We start from the raw sequence: 24,373 nt of genomic DNA, 5'->3' as shown, positions 1-24,373 counted from the left end.
TTATTGCTCACTGGGTCAGCTAGACTGGCTGACCAGCAAGCTGCAGGGAGCCACCTAGTTCCCATTTCCTCCCTGCCTGCCTGCCAGTAGTGAGAGTTCGACTTTGCCTGGCTCCTACATGGGAACTGGGGATCCAAACTGGAGTCTTGGTGAGCAGGCAGCAAGCACTCTCCTGGCTCGCTCACTCATGTGAAAAGGCTGCTGCAATGACATCAGTTCCTAGGTGGATCCCCTCACCTGGTTACATTTCTGGTCTTGTGATCACTCCTGATCGATTCCCTGAGTCAGTTGTAAGCATGGAACCCGACTCTTGACTGTATAGTCCCTGACATGTTATTAGGGTTGCAGTGACCTTTGCCCCCCTTTCTCCACCCAACCCCTGGCAATCACCATTCTGTCCTCTGTTGTTGTGAATTCAGCTGGTTTTAGATTTCACTTCTGTATCCATTGTTTTCCTATTGCTGTGATAAAACACCATGACCAAAGTAACTTATAGAAGACGGGGTTTATTTGGGCTCCTGGTTCCCCATCATGGCAGGGAATTGTGGCAGGAGACAAGAATCACAATAGTACAAAGAGCTGAGATCTCACCTCTCCCCAGGCAGGAAGCAGAGAGAGCTAATTAGAAATGGCTCCAGTCCTGAAGCTCTCAGAACCAGCCTCTAGTGACATACTTTCTCCAATGAGGCCACACCTCCGAAGCCTCCCCAAATAGTGCCACCAACTGGGAACTAAGTATTCAAATGTCAGCATCTGGGGGACAGTCTCTTTCAAACCACTACATCTAAATGGGACCTCAGTGTCCTTCTGTATCTGGTCTCCTTCCCTTTGTATAGTTTCTTCTAGGCTTATCTGTGTTCTTGAAAACACCAGAACTTTTCTCCTTTTTAAAGCTTGAGTAATATCTCACTGTGCATATATACAAAATTTTATTCCTTCTTTCTTTTATGAAATCCAGCTGCTTCTCCACATCTTTGCTGCATAAACAGTGCTAGGATGAGCCTGTCAGGACTTGTGTCCCTTTGACATGCTGGCTTCATTTCCCAGTACTGGGGCTGCAGAGTCATTAGGGTGGTTCTAATTTGGGTCTCTGAGAAGCTTCAGACAGTTTCCGTCATGGCTGCACACTTGACATTCTCCTTAGTAAGTCCAAACACCCACGATACTGATGAAATGGGAAAATGCAACAGCCTGTTCTCCACCATCACCTCCAAGGTAGCAAGTGCCACTGGATCTTGAATAAGCACTCTGTCCAGAGAACAGACCAGATAGAAAGCTGATCACCATGGCATGAGCTGGGACCACACACCCACGCTGCAAATATACTCCACAGTAGCTAGTCATTGTCTGAAGGTCTGGCATAGTTCTGGAAGAAAACCAAACCTCAGATGCCCCAAAATAAGATAGAACTTTCAATCAAACACATAAACAGGACCTTATCTGGATAGTGACATTTCTGCCAGCACAGGATGGGCCTCGAGTTTGCACCCAAGAATGGAGCTGGCATAGCCTCGGCATGCACCAGAAGCTCAGTGAACTAAATGGCTGTATGAATAAGTGATGGCAGCTATACCTGTGAGCAAACAGGCTTCTGGGCACCCAGAAATATATCCCTGATCCACAGGTCTTTCTCCAAGCCCATGAGCTGGTTGAAAGAAACCCACATAGGGCCAGAGTGGGGTCTCTGGTCTGGGTGGGTGAGGTCTTACTCCGCCTCACCTCCACCTGCTCCAGGCTCAGGCCAGGCAAACTTCACTCTCTTGCAGAGTGTCAGCATTCCACAGCAGAAACCCCTGTGCCTCCTGATGTTCTCTGTAGGCACCAAACACACATCTTTTTCCTTTTGATGAGTCAGAAAGGCCAAGGCTTCCTGGGCTGTCTGTGGCCGTGCTGAGCTCCAGCCTGGACGGTCTCCTCTTAAAGCAGTCTCTGAGTTCTTTGTGTCTGTTTGGACTTCTCATCTTTGCTCTCCAAATGATGATTTATCTGGCTTTCAGAAGAGAACACTGAAAGGCCTAATAGAGCATGTGGCTGCTGGGGCTGTTTCAATTTATAAATATTTTAATAGGATTCTTATTCCTTCACAGCACATCTCCCACAAACCTTTGTTCCAGGAGCAAATGCCACACTTTCTTCTAATGAAACAATGGATTATTTTTTTTCTTCTCCATCTTAAGAGAGAGGGAATAAAAAAGAGGGGAAACTGTCACACTGTGAACATCCCTAAAAGCATGTGATAGTCGCATCTGATTTAAGCCAGCTCCCTGATGCGCTGATGTCGGGAACCCTCCATCGGTTCCCACAGATCCCTGTCCCTACCCAACCCTAAGGGAACAGCTAAGAACAGACATTCTTTATTGTAATTAAACTGACTTTTCTTTTCTCTGCTCCTTGGGTTGAACCTACAACCACATGCATGCTAGGTGGGCGCTCTACCCCTGGGCTATAGCCCGGCTGTTGGAAGTATTTTTAGAAACAGAATCTTACTAAGTTGTCCATGCTGGTCTTGGACTTACTTTGTAGCTCAGGCTAGTCTTGAACTTGCCATCCTCCTACATCAACCTCCCCAGTAGCTGGATTAAAGGTGTGTAACATAAGCCTCAAGCTAACTAAGGTTCTTAAGAAATGTCTTATTTAATAAATCAGATGATTGAATATTTAACCATCCGATTTGAGAACATGTAAGGCCAAATTAGACAGCAACGCCGCAGTTAAGTCTAGAATACCCCAAGACCACACCACAGTAAGAGAAGGCCCTGAGCTGTGCTGCAGGGTCAAAGCTGCAAGCCAGGGGCACAGGTAAGTGAGATGCGGCACCATCTTTGCTAATTCTAACCCTGCATCCACACCTGTTTGCATTGGCCCATTTCCCTTCCCACGTGCCACTCACTCATGCAGATAGGGGTTAGGTTCACAAGCTTTTTGCATAAGAGCTTTGGTTTATCTTTGACCTAACACCTGCTTTCCTCCCTCAGTCCTTCCTCCTATTCAGTATCCAGCACCTTAGTGAAGAAAACAATTAAAAATTACATTAAAAAAGAAACCTGCCCAGGAAATCTCTTCAACAAGTCCAGGCTGTAGCTGTGAAAACTAAGAGCAATGGTCCATCCTCCCTAGGAGCTCAGATTCTAAAGATTCTGACTCTTACGTGCCTCTCTTTTCTGCACGATGGAGATGGAATGGAAATGTGGAACTACACAGTGTATTAACCAGATGGTTAAGCAGAAGAATAAATGCAGTCTGGCCTTGAGTACTATAATAGTAAAGTGTATTGCTGCCCTTGGAGTCATGATGCTGGGAGCCAAAAGATGACAGCAGAGTTGAACTGTTGCCCAGATGCAATTACTGATTAGAATTGATTATTTATACAAAGAAAGGCGACCAAAGGGTTGACTAATAGTTGTCACAATGCAGCAGATTTGGACAAAACTGCTGTAATTGTTCGGGAGATCATCTACCTCACAGAAACAGGAATGGAGAACGAGCCCCCAAGGACCCCACTGGCTGCAGCCTCAGGAACTTGCTGTTGATGCGACCCTGCGTTCTCCAGGGCCATCTTTGGAAAGTCCTATCCTCGTTCTCCCCTTCTATCAGGTGTAACCAGCCCTGCTCAGCACCCTGATGTGCGAAGAAGCAACCTTCAAAAGCCGTGCTTCTGCAGTCGCTTCTCTTTTTAACCAGGCCATAAAACCACAGGCTCATTTAAGCACACAGTAAACTAATGGGAAATGGCATGAGACTAAATATTTGAAAGCTGTTTCCGTGCCCTATTTGATTTGCCTAATTACGTGTTTTACTGCCTTCTTTATGGAACGGTTGCCTGAGGTATGTGAAGCCTTTCTACCTGCTTCATTTGATTCATTAATAGCTGGATCAAAACACCGCGCGATCACGTTGGCATGCAGTTTTAAGACTGCTTCCAAGTCCCTTGCTTCCGTGGTCAAATTCTAAGACCCATAGATGGGCATTCACAACCAATCTAATACAAAGGGTGTCCTGGCCACTCCGTCACCTCCCACACACATCCCTTCTATACCGGGCCAAATAAAACAAAACAAAACTAGGGTATAAATATGTCAGGATGAGAAAGAAAAACATGTACGCAACATTCAAACACCGTCTGCCAATGTGAAGAAACAAGAGAATCCGAGACAATCACATGCATACTTGGCCTGCTCCCATGGTCCAGTGAATGCCGGGGTTACCATGGTGGGAGGGAGCAGGGGAGCATCCCCGAGGGCAGGCTTTGTCTGGGTGCTACTCAAACAGAGAGCTGGATTCAGTCTGAGGTTCTGTGTACTTTGGGGCAAGCCACCTCACACTGAAAAGGCCAGGGGAGAAGTGTGGAGTTTGACTCGCTCTCATACCTTTGGGTCTCTCTTGACATCCTGCCCTCCCCCAGCAAGACACCCTCCAGGCTCTTCCTCAGCCTTCCCATCTGTGGAAAAGTGGTACTGAAGACTCTCCAGGGAACAGGCCATCTCCTCTCTATGGACAGGCTGCTGGGAGAAACAGCCAGCTCCCTCAGACGGCGCCAGTTTCTGGTAGTCCTCATTGGGGAAGGAAGCAGCTGTGCGTGAGCACTGGACAGCGCCTGGACACTTAGGTTTCCTGGACGTTCAAGCCTTAGGCGTGAGAGTTAAGTTCAAAGTGATTGAACACAGCTCACTGAGGTTCTACCTTCCAAGTCAGAGAAAGGGAATGAGCTGTGGATCTCATTGGACCCCTGTGGCAGAGACTGAGAATCCAGCCACATTCAATGCCCTGTCCCTTGGCTATCATGAGGACTGATGTGCGCCCAGCTGGCAGCATTACCTAGAGGGCCCAATGCCCTCTGGGAACAAGTGGCTTTTAGTCATGTTGCTCTTGAGTGGGACTGGGTCATCACAAGGGCTCCTTTGGATGAAGAGGCCATGTGCACAGATCATTTCTATGCCAGATTTAAAAAAATAGAAAGAGAAATTTGAGGTCAACCTGATTTACATAGTTTCAGGACAGTCAGGTCTACCTAGTGAGACCCATCTCGGAAAAAAAAGGTGGGTGAGTAAGAGGTTGCTATCTAAAGGGCAGCCTCTTTGTAAGGGTCAGCCCCGCTAAGGCACGTGGTGACTTCCCAATGGCTTGTCCTGTTTGCTACTCAACAGAATGTGGAAAATACAGGAAATAGAGTTGTTGTTTTTTTTTTTTAAATAACTCAATTTGGTTGAATGTCCTTTTTAGTCAAGCTAAAGAAATGGCTTCCTGAAAATCAACGGGCTATGTTGAATTGCCTTTGACCTCACACTTGTTTGTTCCAGGGAAGCCAATGCCAGCGGTGGTGCCGAGGATGTTATTATATCCTGGTTTCCTCACTTTATATTGGTTGGATTCCTGTCTAAATAGAAACTACCGATGTGTGTTACACTGACAAGAAACTTTCATCAAATGATCAATATTTATTGAACATCATCTTAGCTGGGGGGACCTATGAAAATGAATGAAACCAATATTCTAAAGACTTTTCTAGAAGTGAGTCGATGTGTTGATAACAGCCTAGAAGTCAGAATGCAAGTATCAACTCTCCGGCACAAAATATGGATATAAGAAGCAACACAGGCTATTGGTTAATTTCCCACAGCACAATACGCTACAAGTTTGGGGACCACAGGTAATGACAGCTGGAGATGAACAGGCTTTGGGAGGGCTGGAGGCCACCTTCGGGGCAGCAGGCAGAAGTACATACATATTGCACCAGGAGTGATCCCCGGCCAAGGAACCTATGGCAACGGCAGAGGGTTCTATAGGTGTGTGCAGGGGTTCTGCCTTCAAAGGTCAGGAATGGAGAGAGGAGGATACATCTAGAATCTTCCCTCTTGAAGTTACTCAAAAGTTTTGATCAAAGTTCTCAGCATCTCTGTCATATCAACCTGGAGCCAATCAGAAGTTCCCAGGTCTGATCCTGGTCCTCTGGTTGGGAATCTTCTAGAAATCACTCAACACCAGTTATGAAATGAACATGGTTTCCCACCTTGCCCTATACTACCAGTGCTGGGGATTTAATGAGATCCCAATGGGAAGGTACACTGTAGGCTGTCAAGTGGGGCCAAGGTTTCTGGTATTTCTTGGGGTTGAGTGTCATTCCAGCAACCAGAAGAAAGTTATGGCACAGTTGGTCCTTCAAAGTAAACAAATGCCACCAGAATGCCACACACTTTTAGCCTCCCCTCTATGAGACCCTTGTTTTAAGTTGCCCACTGTGCATAGCACATAGGCCAAGAGCAAGAGTGTAGCCAGGCTAACTGAGCATTCAGTGCCCGGCATGTAGGAGACCAGCTACCAGACTCACAGACAGAAGCAACTTGCCCTGAGGGAGGATGGTACAAAGACTCAGCCCTGAGCAGTCACAACATCCGCTTGGACACACATGTCACCTGAACTTCATACACCAAGAATCTGAAAATAAAACAGGTTTTACTTTCTGCCAAAGCTGTAACATGCCGATGGAGAAAGAAGAAGCAACTTGGGCACAGGGACAGGCACCAGGTTCAGTATTTATTCTCTATAGTAGCAGGTATGTGGCACGTGGAATCCTGGCCATATCCTCTTCTAAGAGGTACCAGCCAAGGCAATGGGATCTGACACTCAGGGTCCTGATTGGAGGGCACCGAGGAACGCTAAACAAGGGCCTGTCCGTGAGGCTGTGGCGGGAAGCTCTGGCAGTGAATCTCAACTGAGTGACCCTGGGCTTGGGTCCTGCACTGCATGAAAGGGTGAGCTTTGCAGCGGCTTGCATCTCTCTCTCTCCTCCTGACTGAAGAAGTGGCGTAACCAGTCGCCTTGTGCTCCTGCCGTCAGGACTTGCCTGTCGTGATGGGCAGTGCCTCACACTGAAAGAAGAAAACCTCTCCTTGAAGCTGCTTTGGTCATGGTATTTTATCCCAATAACAGGAAAACGAACTAAAAGCCACGTCTAAAAGTATCTCTCCTTTGTAAGCCATTGTGTCCATCTAGGCCGCCACAGAGAAGCTGGAGCCCCTGGAATAAGCTGGACTCTGCAGACAGCAGGGAGATGTCTCCATTTGTGGTTGAAGAATCACAGAAACTCGACTTGCACGTGTCTAGTCCTGAACCTGGATGCCCACCCACTCTTGGCACAGTGATTTCCTTAGAAACACTTTTACATCAGACTGGGAAGGAAGGAAGTTAAGGGTCAGGGCCACACACGCCACTCGTGCCTTCGTTCTTTTAGGTGAGGTTGCCTGTCCCTTGGGAGGAGGCGTGCTCCTCCAGGACAAGGCTGAGGATGGAGGCTTCTCAGAAAATGGACAGTTCCTTCTCTCCCAGGTACCCCATGTGCCCAGGATCAAGAGGCAGAGGGAAACCACTCTCAGACACCCCTAGTTCTCTCCTCGGAATCCCTGAGTCACTTTCTGCTAGCGCCCCAAGGCTCGTACATCCCTCTGCAGCTTTTCTCTGCTCCTGGTACCCAGGATCTTCATTCCACCTGCTTCCTCTCTGCTGCTGCAGTCATGGGCCCAACAGATCCTAAGACCCACAGACAGAATCTCGGTCCAGGGGATGCTTGCTGATGCCTGCCATAGATTCCCTGTGGGGTCAGAAAGGATGTATAAACTCTGTGCCTCAGCTTCCTTAATAGGGTTCTTTGTGTTGGTGAACTGACACTCAATCCAAGTACAACTGAAAGAGATGTGCAACACTGAGCAAGAAAATGCTACTAACCTGAGTTCTAAGTGATACGTGACTTCAGGCCTGGAAATTCTCTCTGGGTTTGACTCAAAAATAAAGAGCCCATCCCCCAAAGAAATAAAATCCCACAGCCATTGAAGGAGGGGATTGTGGGTGAGAGACAAAGAGAGGGGAAGAGAAACCCTCTCCTTGGAGAAAACTTCTGTCCTTGATCTCAAGCTGCCTACTTCAGCATCTTTCCCACCGTCCACCCACCAGACCTGGCCCTAGACTCCTAGGGTTGACACAGCACTCAGAAGGACCACACAGCCCCTGCTGAAAGTGGCTTTACATGGAGTGAGCAACCACTTTCCACAAGCAGGACCCTCTCTAAACCCCCCTGCCTCAGGGGAAGAAGTGAGCCAGAGCAACCCACCTGTTTTCTTCGCCCCTATATTTAGGACTTGGGAACATTACGGGGTAAGAAGCCTACTGAGTGAGTCAGGTTCTCACAGCTTTGCTAACATTGGACAACTCAAGTGTTCGTTGAGCATCCTTGATTTCCCTTTATGTGCCATTCCCCACTTCTCGACACACCCAGCTCCTTCCTCTCACCATCTTTCCTCCATACCCAGCTGGTTCCCTCCTGCCAGCCCTCTTTCTGCCCATTTCCGTACCACTGCAGGCCTGAACCACCAGCTCTGATGCCTCTAGCTCTCAGCTTCACTGTGAAGAAGGAGAAAGGCCAGATCTCTCTCAAGACAGCAAAAACAGAAGCTTGTCCTTCAAAGGCAGGAGAAAGGTTAATGTTCCTCCAGCTCCTGGGCCTCCTGTTCCTGCCCTGGGCTCAAGCTGGACCCTGCAGCTGTAACACAGCCCTACTCAGGCTACAGGTGATACGGTCATGCCCGGACAGCAGTTGGTTCCAGTGTGGGGAGATCAGGCTGCTCGGGACACAGTCTGTGAGAGGGGGTCAGAAGGGTGCTGCATTACCCTCTGTGTCCAGAGAAGAAGGGATCGGGGTTTTGCTCTCAATCTCCTCATCTAAACTGTGGCTGTGGCCTGGGCCAGCAGCTTCTTCTGCAGTTAGGATCACAACTTCCCAGATGGGCTGAGTGGACTGAGCACTGGAAGAGCTAACAGTAGGGAGTGCTCGGGTTCTGACTCTGTTTTTACAAGTGGGAACTTCAAAGAGATGGAGTGCAGAGGACTAGCAGGAGCCCCTCCTTGTCACACACAGACCCCAGTCTCTCTTTCCACAGCACGAAGACAGAGATCTCCAGGGAACCCCTTACCTAACCTGAGTTCCAAGACTTTCCAGAAAGACTAACTTGCTTCTCTGCTGCTGTGATAAGCCACCATGACCAAATCAACTTGAAGGAGGAAAGGGCTTATTTGGTTTACACTTCCACATGGCAGGGCCTCAGAGGTGAAGTCAAGGCAGGAACCTAAAGGCAGGAACTGAAGCAGAGGCCATGGAGGCGTGCTGCTTATTGGCTTGCTCCCCATGACTTGCCCAGCCTGTTTTTCTTGTACTACCCGGTACCACCAGCCCTGGGTTGGGATTGTCCACTATAGTGTGGGCTTTTCTACATCAATCATCCATCAAGAAAACACACCACAGCCTTGTCCACAGGCCAATCTGATGGAGGCCAATCTTCAGTTGGGAGTCTCTCTTCTCCAGATATGTCTAGGTTTATGTCAAGTTGGCAAAAATCCAACCAGCACGCTAAGAATCTACAGTCTAACTGATACAGATTCCAGACACAATAGGAGTCACAGTGACTCTGGGGCCACTGTGAGAGCTCAACAAGATGAAGGGCCACACGGAACAAATTTCCACGACACATCACAGTACCCACTCCCAGGCCTGATGAATCTGGGTGCCCCCTCCCATACAGAGTTGGCCCTACACCTGGAACAGCAGCATCTAGCCTGTCTTTCCCTCTTCTTTCTGGATGGAAGGTGCCCAGATGACGTAATGTTCTACTGCTCACCCTGTCTGGCAAGCGGCTCTGGCCAGAGTAGGTCAAAGCAGGTAGTGAAGCTCCCCGGAATCAGAAAGAAGGAAGAAAAAAAAAAAGGTCTGATTCTCCATTCCTCAATGTGGCATCCAAAGACAGGGATCCCATTCCGTGCCCTGCAGCTTTTGAGCATCTCAGCCCGTGGTTACCCTGGACAGAGTGGCTTGTCACAGTTTCCTGCCTTCTTCCCCCATCCACCAGTTTTCGCTGCAGCACTTCAAATCTCCTGATCTCGTATATCTCCTCACCCACACATTGGCCCCTCACTACACCTCAAATCTGCTCTCTAGAATAAATAAGGAACTCATGAAGCTTACTTCCAGTCTCTTGCTCTGTCCTAGGAATCCATGTGTGTTGTTCCCCGCCAGGAGCAGCCATAGAAGAGGGTCTCTTGGGGACCCAGGAACATCCTCATGGGACTGAAGAACATCCCCAGTCCAGCTGAAACCTGCAGCCAGGTGGCTCCCCCTCCCCTGCCCCAGGTCTTGGGGATTCCCATCAAGAGAGTCAGCAAAGCAGAAACTCTGATTTGATTGTTTGGGAGCAGGGCCCCGTGGCTGTTGGCTGGTATATTTTTTTTTCCAAATCTCCCCAGGTGATTTTAATGTACAGGCTTAATGTATTACCTTTCCCAAGGGCATCTGCGCTTCAGTAGCTTCGAGATCGGAGAAGTGGCAGCGGCATGGTGGAGTAGCAAAGCTGCTGCGGCAGAGAAATGCCCACACCAGACTCAGAAGAACTGGGTCCTACATCCCAAGCCATCCCTTGGTCCTCTGGGTTATGAGGCCACCTGAGCATGTTGAGTTCCTCTTTCCAAGTCACAAATGTGACTTGGAAACCTCTAGTAGATCGGAAACCACTTAGAGACTATAAGGAGCCACAGAGCTGAGGCCTATTGGAACCCACGAGGAAACACCCATGGCTTACACTGGGGTGTGGGGACCAGCAGATGCCACTGAAGGACCGAGGGGATATGGACACGGTGTCACTCAGCCATGTTAAGTCAGAAGCTGCTTCCTAGCCGCGGGGGTTTCCTTCTCCCCTACCTGTCACCCCGGAGAACAAAATGGAGCAGCGGAAACTCTATTTGCCAAAAATTGAAAAAATTCAGGAAGAAAAATGGAACTAACTGGGTGATGGGATGGACCGAGATGGTGCAGAGCTGTCGGAAGGAAGAGATATCAACTGGGAAGGAAACCGGGAAGGAAAAAAGAGGCCAGCCCTGCCAAGGACTGGACGTGCAGGCTGAGGAGGCACTAGGATCCCTGTCTCAAACTGGGGGAAAGGGAAGTAAGGGTCTGGAAGGAAAGGCAGGTGGCAGAGTCAAGAGGAGGGTGAACCAAAAAGCCTTGCCCTGCATCGAGGTCTTTCCAATTGGAGACTGCGGAATTTCCCAAACCTGGCAGCCAAAGCTGAAGGCAGAGTGAGGACGCCATCTAGTGGCAGGGGTCGGAAGGGGGAAGGGGGCCATGCCCAGAACTGCGCCTCCTGGGGGGGGGGGGCAGACATACAGGCTGGCCAGCCCTCCTCAGAGTGAAGAAAAGAAAGGTGGGTGGAAAGGAGGAAGAAGTGTGAGAAGGATGCAAATACCCAGCAGGAAGAATAGCTGAGCCTGGATGGATAAGAAATAGCCCGGAGAGGTAAAGGGATGGCTGGCCCCGCCAGGCAGAGGCTGGGCTTTGGAACCTCTTGCAGGCACAGGGAGGGGCCCCAATGGTCTGGAGGGGAAAGGCAAAGAGAGGGAGCCATCTGGTGTCTGGAGGTGGAAGGCAGCGGGTGTCTGGTGTCTGGGAAGTGGGGAGTGGGTGGGATGCACAGGGAAGAGGGGCAGAGGACAGCAGCTGCACTTATCCCCCCAACGGTTAGGCTCACAACCTTGTTTTCAAGACAACAAATATGGACCATGATGCTTTTTATCCAAGCATTTCTGCAGCCTGGAGCAGGTAGCAAGCTGCCCATAGGTACGAGGTGAAAAACAACAGGGTTTATAATGAATCTTTGTTTTCTTATGAAGATCCTCCCTGTCTTCAGAAAGACCAGCCCTAGCCAGGCCTTCTCTCGAACTAGCATCCCTTGTGCCTAGAGATGGAGTAGGGTAGGCAATAGGCCAGTGTAGAACCAAGTCACTCTCCTTACCCACAGCCAAGAGGGAGCTGATCATATCTGGGCACTCCAAAGCCAGTCGCGTGCATGTGGAACTCTGGCAGCTTAAGGGTTTGTTTCCAAATCACATCCACTCACCCCATGTGATTCTGAGGAGAGCCGTCTGCAGGTGCAGGAGCCACTCACCAGTCTACACTCAAAGACATGGAGAATAAGACAAGATTGAGGCACGATGACGTTCTGGGATGCTCTGCTCTTCTCTGACCCAGCACCGCCCAGTGATACGACAGCCACATACCACGCAGGCCTACCCTCCTGGGTCAAGAACAGCAGCTCCCGTTTTTATCTACCTTTCCTGGGGGTATGCATACATAGGACCCAGGCCGAGAACCTGTCTCTTCACTTGGCCTGCATGAAACTAGGACCACTTCCCACCAGGAATCTGCGCTTGTTCTTCACAAATCTAGGGATAGAAAACCCAGAACTGTGGGGCAGAAGAGCTTGGGTCAACCCCAGCCCACCCTGGGATAGTGATGCCTTCTCCGTGCTCCCTGCAAAGACTCTCAGTAGACAGTAACAAGCACCTTTCTCCTTCACCACCAACAACCCCAATGAACCAAGCTTCTAAGCAAAAGGAACTGCTGGAAGACCCCATTGTTTGAGGACTGAGCTTCTGGCTTGCTGGACCTCTCCCCTGCACTGGGACAGAACCAGAGAGAGAAGCCTGTCCCATGATGGGGTAACGTTGGAGGACTTAGTCCTCAAGCAGACCGATGTTCCATTCCACATGAATAGTTCACCCTCATTGCCCATTCTAGAGGAACCATTGCCCGTGAGTAGGATGGGGGAAGGGCCAAAGCAGAAACCTATGATCCATTAAAAAGGGGGGTCCATATTTTATTTCTCTGGTTTAGCTAATTCTTGAGATTTTTCTTTTTCTGAAAAAAGGGGAGAGGGGTATTGGACACTCAAACAATACTGGCCTCTAGACAGCCTGCCCTCTTCTCAGATACCTGTCTATGGTCAGAACACTGTCCACTAGGTCCCTCCCTATCAGCCTCGGTCTGCAGCCCCTACACCTGGCTAGCTTCTGTCCTTGAAGACTAGATTGCAAAACTCCAGCATCAGGTCAGATGTGTTGAGGAACCTGAATTCCACATTCAGCGTATCCCAGCCCTGCACTTTGCTGGGATCGATTGTGGGGGTGGTGCATGTGTGCAGCCTTGCCCACCCTCAGTTGCCCCAGGCACAATGACCTCCACCCACCAAGCCCACACCAGCCTGGCCTCCTCCCCTTGCTAAGCTAAGGTGCAGCACCTAGACCCACTGGGCCTGTGCCCTTCGCCATCCTGCAGCCCACAATGTACCTGCCCCTCAGCGTTCATCTGCAGAGGTTTGCCTAGGATGCAGTCATTGAAAACACAATGGAGGGCAGTATTTTTAACTTTCCCTAAGGCACTTAAAACACTTAAAACATGCTTATGGTCATGCCACTTGTGATTACCTTCTACCCTAAGATGCTAACTATTTAGGAGACACTCGGGTGAGCTTTTCTTCACAACCCAGTGACATCTAGCATGTACACTCACGTCTGGGGGTGGAAGTGTAAATAAGGTAAATAAGAGTGGGGGGGTTGCCCTCAAACAATTGAGAGAATGTTTGATGGTTGAAGCTTGGAGGGAGGGCATCTGGACTGTCCTTTACAAACTTATGTTGGCTCTAACCAAAGCATCTACCATTCTAGAGGAAGTAAGGGGGAAGCAACCATGCACACAAAGCAGGCAGCGCGGGCTATTATTCCAATAAACATGCCTCCTCCCTCCCGCCCACCTTTATCTTAGTAAAGCCCTTTTTTCTTTTTTTTAAACTGGAAGCCTTCAGGTGAAAATAAAGCCACAGCAGCAAAGGGGGGGGGGGGGAGAATGTAGTCTTTCTCAGGGTTAACATCAGAAGACAAGCTTGTACGGCTTGGCCAATCAGATGCGCCCCTGCCAGCTATAATATAGTGCGAAAGGCAGCCTGTCTCACAAGCTCTCCAGCCTTGCTACCATTTAAAATCAGGCTCTTTTTGTCTTTTAATTGCTGTCTCGAGACCCAACTCCGATGTGTTCCGTTACCAGCGACCGGCAGCCTGCCATCGCAGCCCCTGTCTGGGTGGCGATCGGAGACAAGTCCCCTGCAGCAGCGGCAGGCAAGGTTATATAGGAAGAGAAAGAGCCAGGCAGCGCCAGAGGGAACGAACGAGCCGAGCGAGGAAGGGAGAGCCGAGCGCAAGGAGGAGCGCACACGCACACACCCGCGCGTACCCGCTCGCGCACAGACCGCGCGGGGACAGCTCGCAAGTCCTCGGGTTCCGTGGACGAGATGCTGCTGCTAGCGAGATGTCTTCTGGTGGTCCTCGCTTCCTCGCTGCTGGTGTGCCCCGGGCTGGCGTGCGGGCCCGGTAGGGGGTTTGGAAAGAGGCGGCACCCCAAAAAGCTGACCCCTTTAGCCTACAAGCAGTTTATCCCCAACGTAGCCGAGAAGACCCTAGGGGCCAGCGGCAGATACGAAGGGAAGATCACAAGAAACTCCGAGCGATTTAAGGAACTCACCCCCAATTACAACCCCGACATCATATTTAAGGATGAGGAAAACACGGGAGCAGACCGGCTGATGACTCAGGTAGAGACCCATTGCGGGTGGGAAAAGGGCTCCTTCCCCTGGGGGTTGCCTGTGACCAAGCAATTAGCCCTGCTCTGTTTGCTCTTTGGGCAGGTAGAAAGGCAGCTTGGCCCTCTTCTTCCCCACCCACCAGCCCACCTAGCACTCCTCTTCCGGGAGGAGAAAGGAGGTGAAGGGTCCAGCAGGAAGTTTAGGGTTTGGGTAGCGTGGGAGCACCAGAAGATGGGGGTTGCTATGTCCCTCACTTAGTTAGTCTCCCGGGATAGCCTCCTCTATCTGTCTCTATTCTAGCTTATAACTTGGAAAGACCTTCATTCTGGGGGTGTCTGCCCTTCCCAAGCGGGGACAGAAAATGGAGGGAGCGGGGATGACCCTATACACTTCAAGGGGCCTCCAGGTCATTGCAAACACAGCCTGGAGCATTTCAGCTCCTAGTTCGTACCTTTCCCTTTCTGTGTTTTTCTCCCAAGACCCTTTACCCCGCCACCACCAAAGAACTCCAACTGGAAAAGCCAGGGGGCAGTTCTGACAAAAGGCAGGAGCTCCAGAGGCGCTCGTCCTGTCCCCACTATCACGTAGCCTGACTGCGATTCTAGCGTCCCCAATTGTGCCGGTCAGAGGGAATGTATTGATATTTCTTTAAGGATGCTCCTCTGTTCTCCAGAGCCCGCGGTACCTTAGGGGAGGGACTTGGAACTTGCTGGCTTTGCAATCGCTTTAATTTTCAACCTGCTTGCGTAAGAATTAGAAGCGAAGAAATATTAGTAGCAGTAACGGCAAGGGTGGATGGACAGAGGGCAAAGCAAAACATGATCCCCTCTCCCACCCCACCTCCTTTGAGATTTCTAGGCTGCCAATCGCCCAACCAAATCGAGACTTTCTGAAACTCCATGCACGTATGACTGAAGCTGGAAATGGGTTTTCTTGCAAATATAGGTCAGCATCCTTTTTACTGCCCTATTAAAATATTCAAGTCCTACCTTTAGGGCTAGGTGCGCCAAGCGGCTGGCGGAGCGGCGCTGGCGGGGCGCAAGAGCAGGGGGCGGGGGGCTGGAGAGAGCGAGCGTGGAGCTGCCTGCGACGCGTCGCGCAGCTAGCCACCGGGTACCTGCTGACTGAGGAACCTAGAAGACTAGCCTTAGGGTCAGAGATGCAGCAAAGAGGAGTCTTGGAGGCTGAGCACAGGGCCAACCCCCCCCCCCCCATCTTCCTCATCTGCTCCCGACCACCTTAAATCTGGACCGCGAGTGTGGGCGCGCGCGGGAGCCGGGAAGCTGCGCGAGCCACAGTTAACTCTGCGCGGGCCGCAGGGCACTGGTGCAGCTTGCAGGAGCTAGTTCTCTCGCCAGCCCCAGGCGTTTATCCCCTTGTTACCCTGCCCCCCCCGGGGGGGTAACGTCTCAGGGTGAGGAGGTCCTTGTGAACGCGTAATCAGGGAGACAATGCTAAAGCAAAGAGATCTAACGAGGACACTCAAGGTTTCTCAGCCCTGCTGGGTCTGCGAGGGGGTCCCAGGCAGGCTCTCCTGCCCAGCTAGCCGGGCCTCTGCGTGCTGCAGAGCTGCGAGAGCGCCCAGCCGTGCGGCGCGGCAGACGCCTTTCAGCTCCACTTACTCCTGCGTTATCGATCCCGCGGCTAGGGTTTCAGCGCGCGCGGGGCTGGGCTCGGGCGGCTGGTCCCTGACTCTGCACGCGCTGAGCGCAGGGCTCCGAGCGCGCTCATTCCCTTGGGCGCGCAGGCTGGGGTTGAGCTGGGAGAAGTCGCAAAGCCGGGAGCTCCGCAGGCCTGACCTGGACTGCAACCCTTCGGCTGCCTTCTCTGCCCCTCGGGCCTCAGCGCCCTAAAGGCGACCCCCAATTACGTCCCTTCCCTCGCTTCGGTCCTCCCGGCCGGGGGACCCAAGACCCAGCAACCCTACAGCCGGTTACTCTCGCTGCTGCCGCCACCGCCGCGTGCGCGCGCTAGCAGCATTTGAACTTCTGACCTTCTGTCAAGTTCCTTCAAACGAAGGAAACAAAAACAAGTATTTTTTTTTCCCCCTTGGGCAGTGGCTCCTCTGGTTCCCAACACAAAAAGAAAGGGTAGAGACAGCAAAAATGGGGGTGGAGAAAGCCAGGCCAGGATCTTCTCACCCACTCCGTAAAGACCGCCCCCCTCCCCGCCATGAAGATGGTTGTGAAGGTGGCAGTCAGGAGGCTCCCCTTGATACAGTCCTCGCCAGCTTCTTATTCCGGGTTGGCCGAGTTAAGAGGAAAGGAAGGAGACGCCTAGACTAAAAGTGAAGGAATGAAGTCGGAGAATCTCGAGCATTCTCCTGGGAACCTGACATCGGCCAGCCCCTCTTTAACCAACCACCTAATTCGGTGACCCTCTCTTCAGTTTCGCCTGCCTCTCAGTCTGTCTCTCTAAGGTGACTGAGCCCAAGCCCCTCAACCATGGCAGGATCGTCCCCAGTGGAACTTTCAGAGCAGTTCTGGGCCGCAGGAGCTCCTGGTTAATATTAACTCCGGAGAGGGAAGCGCAGACAGACACTCTCCTTGCTCAAGCCAGGCCCCAGAAAGTGCCAAGCTGTTGTGCCCGCGGCCAGGGGGTTGGGGTGGGAGGCCGGCCTTGAGGGGCCTGATCTACAGGCTCTGCAGGGTGAAGTGGGGGGGGGACCACCTGAGGAACCTGGTTGAATAGATTTTCTACGTATTTGGGGGGTAGCCTGGAAAAGGAGCCCAGGTGTGGGTTTGAAAAAGGTTTTCTGCTTTCAAGAGTGGGGTCTGTCCCCGCCCCAGTTAGGGGAAGAATGGAGTGAGGTGTGTTTAGAGAGTAGAGTCTCTTCAAGTGGGACATCACCTCCTTCACAAAGTGGGAAGCCCACTCTTGGAGGCGACAGTCCCTGCCTGCTCTGCGTTCATGGACTGCGCCTGTGTGCAGATCCGGGAGGTGGGCCGGAGGCCCAGGAACAACTTGGCCTCCGCAGACACAAAGCCGGGCCCCAGTGACCCTGCCGGGCTTCACGGTGGCTGCACAGAGTCGGGCTTGATTAGCGGCACACGACCCAATGAATTAATAACAGGGCTGAGCTTGCCGGCTTTGCCTGCGACATTCCCTTCCAGCGCGGGCGGGGGAGTACCCTGCATCTGCCAGCAGAACCTCGCCGGGCCTGGTTCGGGGGAGGGCTCTGGGGCACCGGGTGCCAACTCAGGCGACAATCGGCCTTGGCCCGTCCTGGCCGAGGCCCTATCTCAGCCCGGAGTTCTTTTCCTGGGGTCTTCTGTGTCTGCCCTAGAGGCACAGTTCAGGGTATCCAGTTCCGGAGCCCTCTCCAGCCTATGCTAGCTCGCCCCTGCTGCGGGATGGAAAGCTTGTTAGAGCCATAGCGCTAGCTTCCCACTCCGGAGAGAAGGGAGCGGGGTGGAGTGCAGGCTGGAATGAAGGAGGAGATAAGGAGCGCGTACCGTGCTGTACGCCTGCGCGCACTGACTTCGACTCTCGGTTCTAAACTGACCCTGGTTTACTTATTGATTTTCATGTAAAACGCGTTCAATGCCTAAGATGACCTCACTCCAACTCTGTCCTTTGGACTTTTCTCCTAAAGAAAACCACTGGCAGGCCCAAAAACCTGCCAGAGCGGACCTGTTGTTACTACATCCCTCCTAGTTGCTGTGTGTTTAACTCCACAATCATATTCCTAGGGTTTATTGCTGCCAGATATACATGATTTTTCCTTTTGTCTGTCCCTGAAGCCTTTGCAAGAGTCCTGGCTACAGTTAGAGCCTGTCACCTAGGGTCATTCTCCCATCCCTATAACCTGCCTGAAATCCCATCAGCCTGAGGGATCATGAGCTACTAGCCCTACCCTCTGCAGAAGTCAATTTGAAATTATTCCTGCCTCCACTGGGGTCCAAATCTCTGAGTAAGGTGCCCTTACAATTTTGTCTCAGCCACAGACATCAGCAGCACAAACTTCCCAGCAGTGAGTTAGGGCTCCATCACACAGGCTTGACCCAGTCCCCTCACTTTTACTACATCTTTTCCTTAATGTGGGCCGAGAGTGCCCCTCACTAACCCAAATTCCACTTTGCCCTGCCAAGGAGGAGGTGGAGTAACAGAAATTTCACACTAGACCCCCTCTTGGACAGGGCTCAGAAGCCTTGGGCCTTTCTGGCTCCCCATCCCCCTACCTTTCCCACCCCACCCCCATCCACTTCTTAAGTTTGCTCTTCAAACTTGCCGGACACCATTCTGTGCAGGGCCAAGAAAACAAGAGGGGAGGAAGAGAACCCAGTCAAAGAAAACACGAATACAATCAGGCCCCAGACAAGTCTGGCAAAGAGGAGCTCCTTGGGGGAAAGAATGTGGCTGCCTGAACCAAGAATGTTTGTCCTCTGGCCCTGCCTATGCTGGACATCAGCATTCACCTGCTTGCTCATCCTGGGGCTGCTTCTCACCCCTCAGAACTGCCGTGGGTTTCCTCGGGCCAGGCAGATAAAGGAAAGGCCCAGCCTCCACACTTAATGCAGGGCTTTCAATCCTTGAAGTGCATCTGTAGCTCTCTGTCACCAAAGAGTCACCTGGACTCTCACCCAAGAAGAAACCGCTCTCATTCCTCAGGTAGCATCTAAGTTTCTGGGCTGAAGACAGGCCCTCAGCTGGTTCCCTGGAGAACCTGCACCTCCAGCAGCTGCTCTGCCCCCCTCCCCATCTCATTCATTCAACCCCTGAGTCCTGGGCCTGTGGTTGGTAGAGAAACCACCAACTAAGGTGCCTGTCACTTAGGGTTCCCCCTTCTCCCTACAGAGGTGCAAAGACAAGCTGAATGCCTTGGCCATCTCTGTGATGAACCAGTGGCCGGGAGTGAAGCTGCGTGTGACTGAGGGCTGGGATGAGGACGGCCATCATTCCGAAGAGTCTCTGCACTATGAGGGCCGAGCAGTGGACATCACCACATCGGACCGGGACCGTAGCAAGTATGGCATGCTGGCTCGCCTGGCTGTGGAAGCTGGCTTCGACTGGGTCTACTATGAATCCAAAGCACACATCCACTGCTCTGTGAAAGCGGGTAAGCTAGCCTCCCCATGGCCTTTCTTCACAGCCCTCCACCTCCAACCCTACCCATCAGAAGGTCTGGAAGAAAGGGGGGGTGGAGGATGAAAGCCATGAAAAGAGGGGAATGCTTTTGATAATGAGTAGATTTCTGTTGTGGGGAAATGTCCTATGACACCCCGTCACTCCACCCCAGCCAGGTACTACTGCAACCTTTCAGGCCACTGGCCAGCATCTCTACATGTCTGAATTCCTAGGCTGTGTGGTTTTCAGAGCCTCTTGCTTCAGGTAGTAGAGACAGGGGTGTCTAGAACATTGTGGAAGGGGGTCCTAAGACTCTTCTGGTGATTCCTGGTTTAGCCAGCGCTTGCCTTGATCTTCCCACTCATTTAGGGTTTAACTTACTCCAGCCTCCCCGTCCCCCTCCCCCTCCACTTCCCCCCACACACACACACACCATGGGCAGAAGGGTCTGTCCAGGGCATAAGCCCAGGTACTGGCTTCTTCCTGCTGGGCTCCTGTGGATTCAAAACTAACTTAACTCACTTGCTAAACCTGTGGGGGAAAGGCCTGGTGGGAGGTAATAAACTCTGTACTTCCAGCTTTGGGAGGTGGCAAGCCCAGAAGCATCCGTTCTTATTAGGAGCCCAGCTGGGATACAGAAAGTCCCTGGCTAGACTGCGGAAAGCGATTCCAGCCCAGAGCGGCCGCCCCCAACCGGTGCGAGGCGGAGTTCCCTGGGTCTGCAACGCCACACTCTGTTGCTGGAAGGAACAGCTAGGAAGGCAGGCAGCCTGCTCAGCCTCTAGGGATTGTGTACTCTGGCAGGACCGCTTAACTTATTAGGTGACTTTGTCGAGTTCTGACGTCACCCTCCCCCACCCCAACTTCCCAAGTTTCCTAAAGTGTATTTTAATTGCATATATTAGTAGGAAATTATTTAAACGTCAAGAAACACTGAGAAGGTAAAGGAAAGTGTGGCTCTGGCAACAATAGCTGGCTAGGCCGTGCAGGAGCAGAGACTGGAAGGCCTGTGGGAAGGTGTCAGCTCCTGGCCCCCCTCCCCTCGTGCGGCCGCTCCTCTCAAGTCAGGGTGAGAAACACAGGTGGCAGAGTGGCCCAGGCTCTGAGAAAGCTCTTCCCTGGACCTCAAGTCCGCAGTGGCCACACAAGGACTCCCAGTCACCCCGGTTCACAGAGTCCCTCTGGCGGGAGTTCCTAGGGGATCTCCTCCCAAATGAGCAGCGGTAATCCGGCCCCGAGGGTCTCTCAGGCAGTGCAGACCCCGGCCGCGAAGGGCAGCTCATTGGCATTCTGCGCACGCGGGCTGGGACGCTGAGTCTTGTGTGTCAAGCGGGGTCGTGCGACTCGACGACTCCAGCGCGCTAGAGCCCCGGGTCGCATTCCGGGGGGCTATGGAGTGCTTCCAACTGCCAGTCCCGCACTTCATGCCGGAGAAACCGATGAGAAGATTAAAAGCCTTCTGTAATTCCAGCAGGAAGATTCTTTCTGGCAATCTCTATTTGCCAAAAGCATGATCCTGGAGATTGGAATGCAAAGAAGACTGGGACCTCCCCACCCCTCCTCCCTGGCCCCCTGCGCTCCTCCCCATCCTCAATTATTGTCCTCTCGGACAGTGAGCCTCCAAGAGCTACAGAGGGCTGGGTAAAGCGGGTAGTCAAGGGGCCTTGAGAACCCGCGCTTCCAGCGCTCTGAGCAGGCCTGGCCATTTAAAATTCAAATATACATCTCGAGTGCTTGGAAGAGAGGCCGGGCTGTGCAAATAGTGCCTTGTGAGGCCCGGGCTTCTGGAGAGTCCCTGTGTGTGAACTGCACGAGGTGGAGGAAGGTTGCACCTGAGCAAATAGGGAGGGGGCGGCCAGCGAGCTGGAGAGTGAGCTGAGAATGGGGGGGGGGAATGGAAGTGTCCCCTTTTCCCATTTATCCCACAAATCACAATGACAATACCAGTCTCTTTATTGGATTTTAATTAGAAAATCCACACAAGTCTTGGGCTTTCACACCTCGGGCAAACCTCTGGAATGTTTGTTCAGTTGCTACAACGACTACAGCTATTTTTCGCTCCCCACCCCCTGGCCATCCACTGGCCAACGCCAAGGCCTTCACTGGTGAAGCGGGAGGCGGGGGCGGCCTGGGTTCCCCGGGCGCAGCCTCCACACACCGCGCACTGGGAGGTGCCGCGCCCTACTGTCCGGGTGCGAGAGAGGAGGGTGCGCCCAGCGCCCGCGTGAGCTCAAGAAGGTTTCCTGAGGAATCCAAGTGGAGAGTAAATATCCTTCTGGGTTCGCGGTGAAGCTGGGTGCAAGAGATGGGGGATGGGACCAGAGGCAGGAGGAAGGTTTGAAGTGTCCCCCGCCTCCTGCAGGAGATGCCAGCTAACTTTTCTTGGTGCGGATGCAATCTTGAAGGGTCGTTTAGGAATGAGCCTCCGTCTGGTCAGGGCGGTCTGCGCTAGACCAGTCTGGAACAGCAACAATCGCCGCCGCTCCCCTCCCCCCGCCGCGCGCCAGCTCCCCATTCTCACCACCGCGCTCGCGCCACTGGTCCGACCCAGTGGGGCCCGAACGTGAACCGCCACGCACACACGTAAACACTCCGGGCGTACCTGTCTCCTTTGGCACTCAACACCCCGTCTCTCTTCTCTCTTCCCGGCAGAGAACTCCGTGGCTGCCAAATCCGGGGGCTGCTTCCCGGGATCCGCCACAGTGCACCTGGAGCAGGGTGGCACCAAGCTGGTGAAGGACCTGCGTCCGGGAGACCGCGTGTTGGCGGCTGACGACCAGGGCCGGCTGCTGTACAGCGATTTCCTCACCTTTCTGGATCGCGATGAAGGCGCCAAGAAGGTCTTCTACGTGATCGAGACGCGGGAGCCGCGCGAACGCCTGCTGCTCACCGCCGCGCACCTGCTCTTCGTGGCGCCGCACAACGACTCGGGAGCCGCGGGGCCCGCACCGGGATCGGGACCGAGCGCGCTCTTCGCCAGCCGCGTGCGCCCCGGCCAGCGTGTGTACGTGGTGGCCGAACGCAACGGGGACCGCCGGCTGCTGCCAGCCGCGGTGCACAGCGTGACGCTGCGTGAGGAGGCCGCGGGCGCGTACGCACCGCTCACGGCTCATGGCACCATCCTCATTAACCGGGTGTTGGCCTCGTGCTACGCCGTCATCGAGGAGCACGGCTGGGCGCACCGGGCCTTCGCGCCCTTCCGCTTGGCACACGCGCTCCTGGCCGCGTTGGCACCCGCCCGCACGGACGCCGGGGGTGAGGGCAGCGTCCCCGCACCCCAACCCGCAGCGGAGGCAAGGGGCTCAGGGCCGGCCTCGGGCATCCACTGGTACTCGCAGCTGCTCTACCAAATTGGCACCTGGCTGTTGGACAGTGAGACCTTGCATCCCTTGGGGATGGCGGTCAAATCCAGCTGAAGTCGGAGAGAACTGGGCTGGGGGTGTGGGGGCGGGCGGGGCGGGGAGCGACTGCGAAATAAGCAACCGACGCGGGAAAGCGCACGGAAGGAGACTTTTAATTATAAGAATAATTAATAATAATAATAATAATAAGTAGGACAGTCCAAAGTAGACTATAAGGAAGCAAAGACCCCGGGAAGTTCTGTTGTTGTGTTTAGTTTATATATATTTTTGAATTTTTTTCGTTATTGTCTTATTTGGGTTATTTTTTTTCTCCTCTCCTGGCTATTTATTTGTTTGCTATGAATAGATGTTTTAAATAATATGAACGGACCTTCAAGAGCCTTAACTAGTTTGTGTCTTGGATAATTTATTATCGTGTGAACTGTTCTCACAAGGGGGGGAAAAGATTATTTTGAGAGGCCAAGCAACCTGCTGAGAGTCTATTTTTCTACACTCCCTCGCCCTGCTCATCAGAAGGCAAAACTCCCCATCCCTCGTCTGCTAGGCTCCTACTTTGCGGCAAGTGTAAACTAATACATGCTCCATGGGGGTCCACAAATTATATTTTTATACACAGAATTGTAAATTAGATTTTTGAGAGATCAATACTTAACTGAATGACATTTCATTTTTTGAAATAGTGTAAAATATGAAAATATATTATTTTAATTTAACTATTTTCCAATGTAACAGCTGTCTTCTGTACTGCCTTCATGGTTTGTATTTGCTTTGTATCCGCCACTTTGGTCACGTTCTTGGAAACCAAGACTGTTAACGCACACATACACACTTTTTTTTTTTTTGACAAACTGGAAGAACTCTGTTATTTTTAACTTCAAAGAATTTATTAGAAAATAATATTTTTTAAAAGCGCACATAGCGGTAAGCCCACGAGGATGGAGCCTGTAGTTTGTACAGAGAAAAAGGATGTTTTTGCATTAATAAACTGAGAAATAACTGCTGTAAATTTACTAAAATGTATTTTTGAATATTTTGTAATAGTTTTATAGAAATAAAGTGTGCCACGCATCCAGTGGTTAGTAGATATTTCCTGAGAATTCCTGTTGCGGCCCTTTTTGTTTTCTTTTTTGGCTTCATTTTCTGGGAAATCTGGAGCCCCAGTATTCTGTGGAATTGTAATGCTTCTACTGTGAATTCAAACCCTCTGGCTTAGGAAACCAAAGTCAACAGAACAAATCCACTGTCTGCTCGCCTCCATGGAAAGACCTCAGTCCTGTACTTGCTATGCAAAGCTCTGTCCACACTCCAGAGAGTTGGTGGTGTTGGGGGACAGTCTTACCCCAGCCCCATCTCTACAGCCTTCTTTGTAGGCAGAGAGGAGATGCCCAGCATCTACATACTCCTTTGCATGGTAGCCAGAGCCTTTCTCTGGCCTTGTGGTCTCCCATGTACATGTAGGGAACAGGCTTAAGATGCTGTGTCCTTTCCAGACAGGGT

The 24,373-nt window shown here is 52.0% G+C and overlaps 1 protein-coding gene and 1 long non-coding RNA gene across 3 annotated transcripts; one reads left to right on the top strand and one right to left on the bottom strand.

Annotated features, from left to right (window-relative positions):
• Nucleotides 1-490: 490 nt before the first annotated feature.
• On the bottom strand, nt 491-14,526 carry LOC146894390 (uncharacterized). 2 transcript variants are annotated; one of them, XR_015738200.1, is made up of 3 exons: nt 14,387-14,526; nt 11,826-11,982; nt 491-2,171 (listed from the first exon to the last, which is right to left on the bottom strand). It is a non-coding gene; the product is annotated as an uncharacterized LOC146894390 (long non-coding RNA). The 2 variants fall into 2 exon arrangements; XR_015002455.2 differs by lacking the exon at nt 14,387-14,526 and adding an exon at nt 14,099-14,229.
• On the top strand, nt 14,157-22,964 carry Shh (sonic hedgehog signaling molecule). Its single transcript, XM_085691096.2, has 3 exons — nt 14,157-14,456; nt 19,245-19,506; nt 22,167-22,964. The coding sequence occupies exons 1-3, from the start codon at nt 14,157-14,159 to the stop codon at nt 22,928-22,930; spliced, it is 1,326 nt and encodes a 441-aa protein (XP_085547222.1). The 3' UTR covers nt 22,931-22,964.
• Nucleotides 22,965-24,373: the final 1,409 nt, after the last annotated feature.

The sequence above is a fragment of the Myodes glareolus genome, chromosome 6 (assembly GCF_982192425.1).
Source record: "Myodes glareolus chromosome 6, mMyoGla1.1, whole genome shotgun sequence".
NCBI lineage: Eukaryota > Metazoa > Chordata > Mammalia > Rodentia > Cricetidae > Myodes > Myodes glareolus.
The sequence above is the reverse complement of the archived record's forward strand: the minus strand, read 5'-3'. Positions and strand labels throughout refer to the sequence as shown.

Excerpts from the sequence above, each read along its gene's own strand:
- Shh (XM_085691096.2), top strand. The coding sequence starts at position 14,157 with ATGCTGCTGCTAGCGAGATGTCTTCTGGTGGTCCTCGCTTCCTCGCTG. Across the intron at positions 14,457-19,244 it reads CAGACCGGCTGATGACTCAG|AGGTGCAAAGACAAGCTGAA; the intron begins GTAGAGACCCAT and ends TTCTCCCTACAG. Across the intron at positions 19,507-22,166 it reads CCACTGCTCTGTGAAAGCGG|AGAACTCCGTGGCTGCCAAA; the intron begins GTAAGCTAGCCT and ends TCTTCCCGGCAG.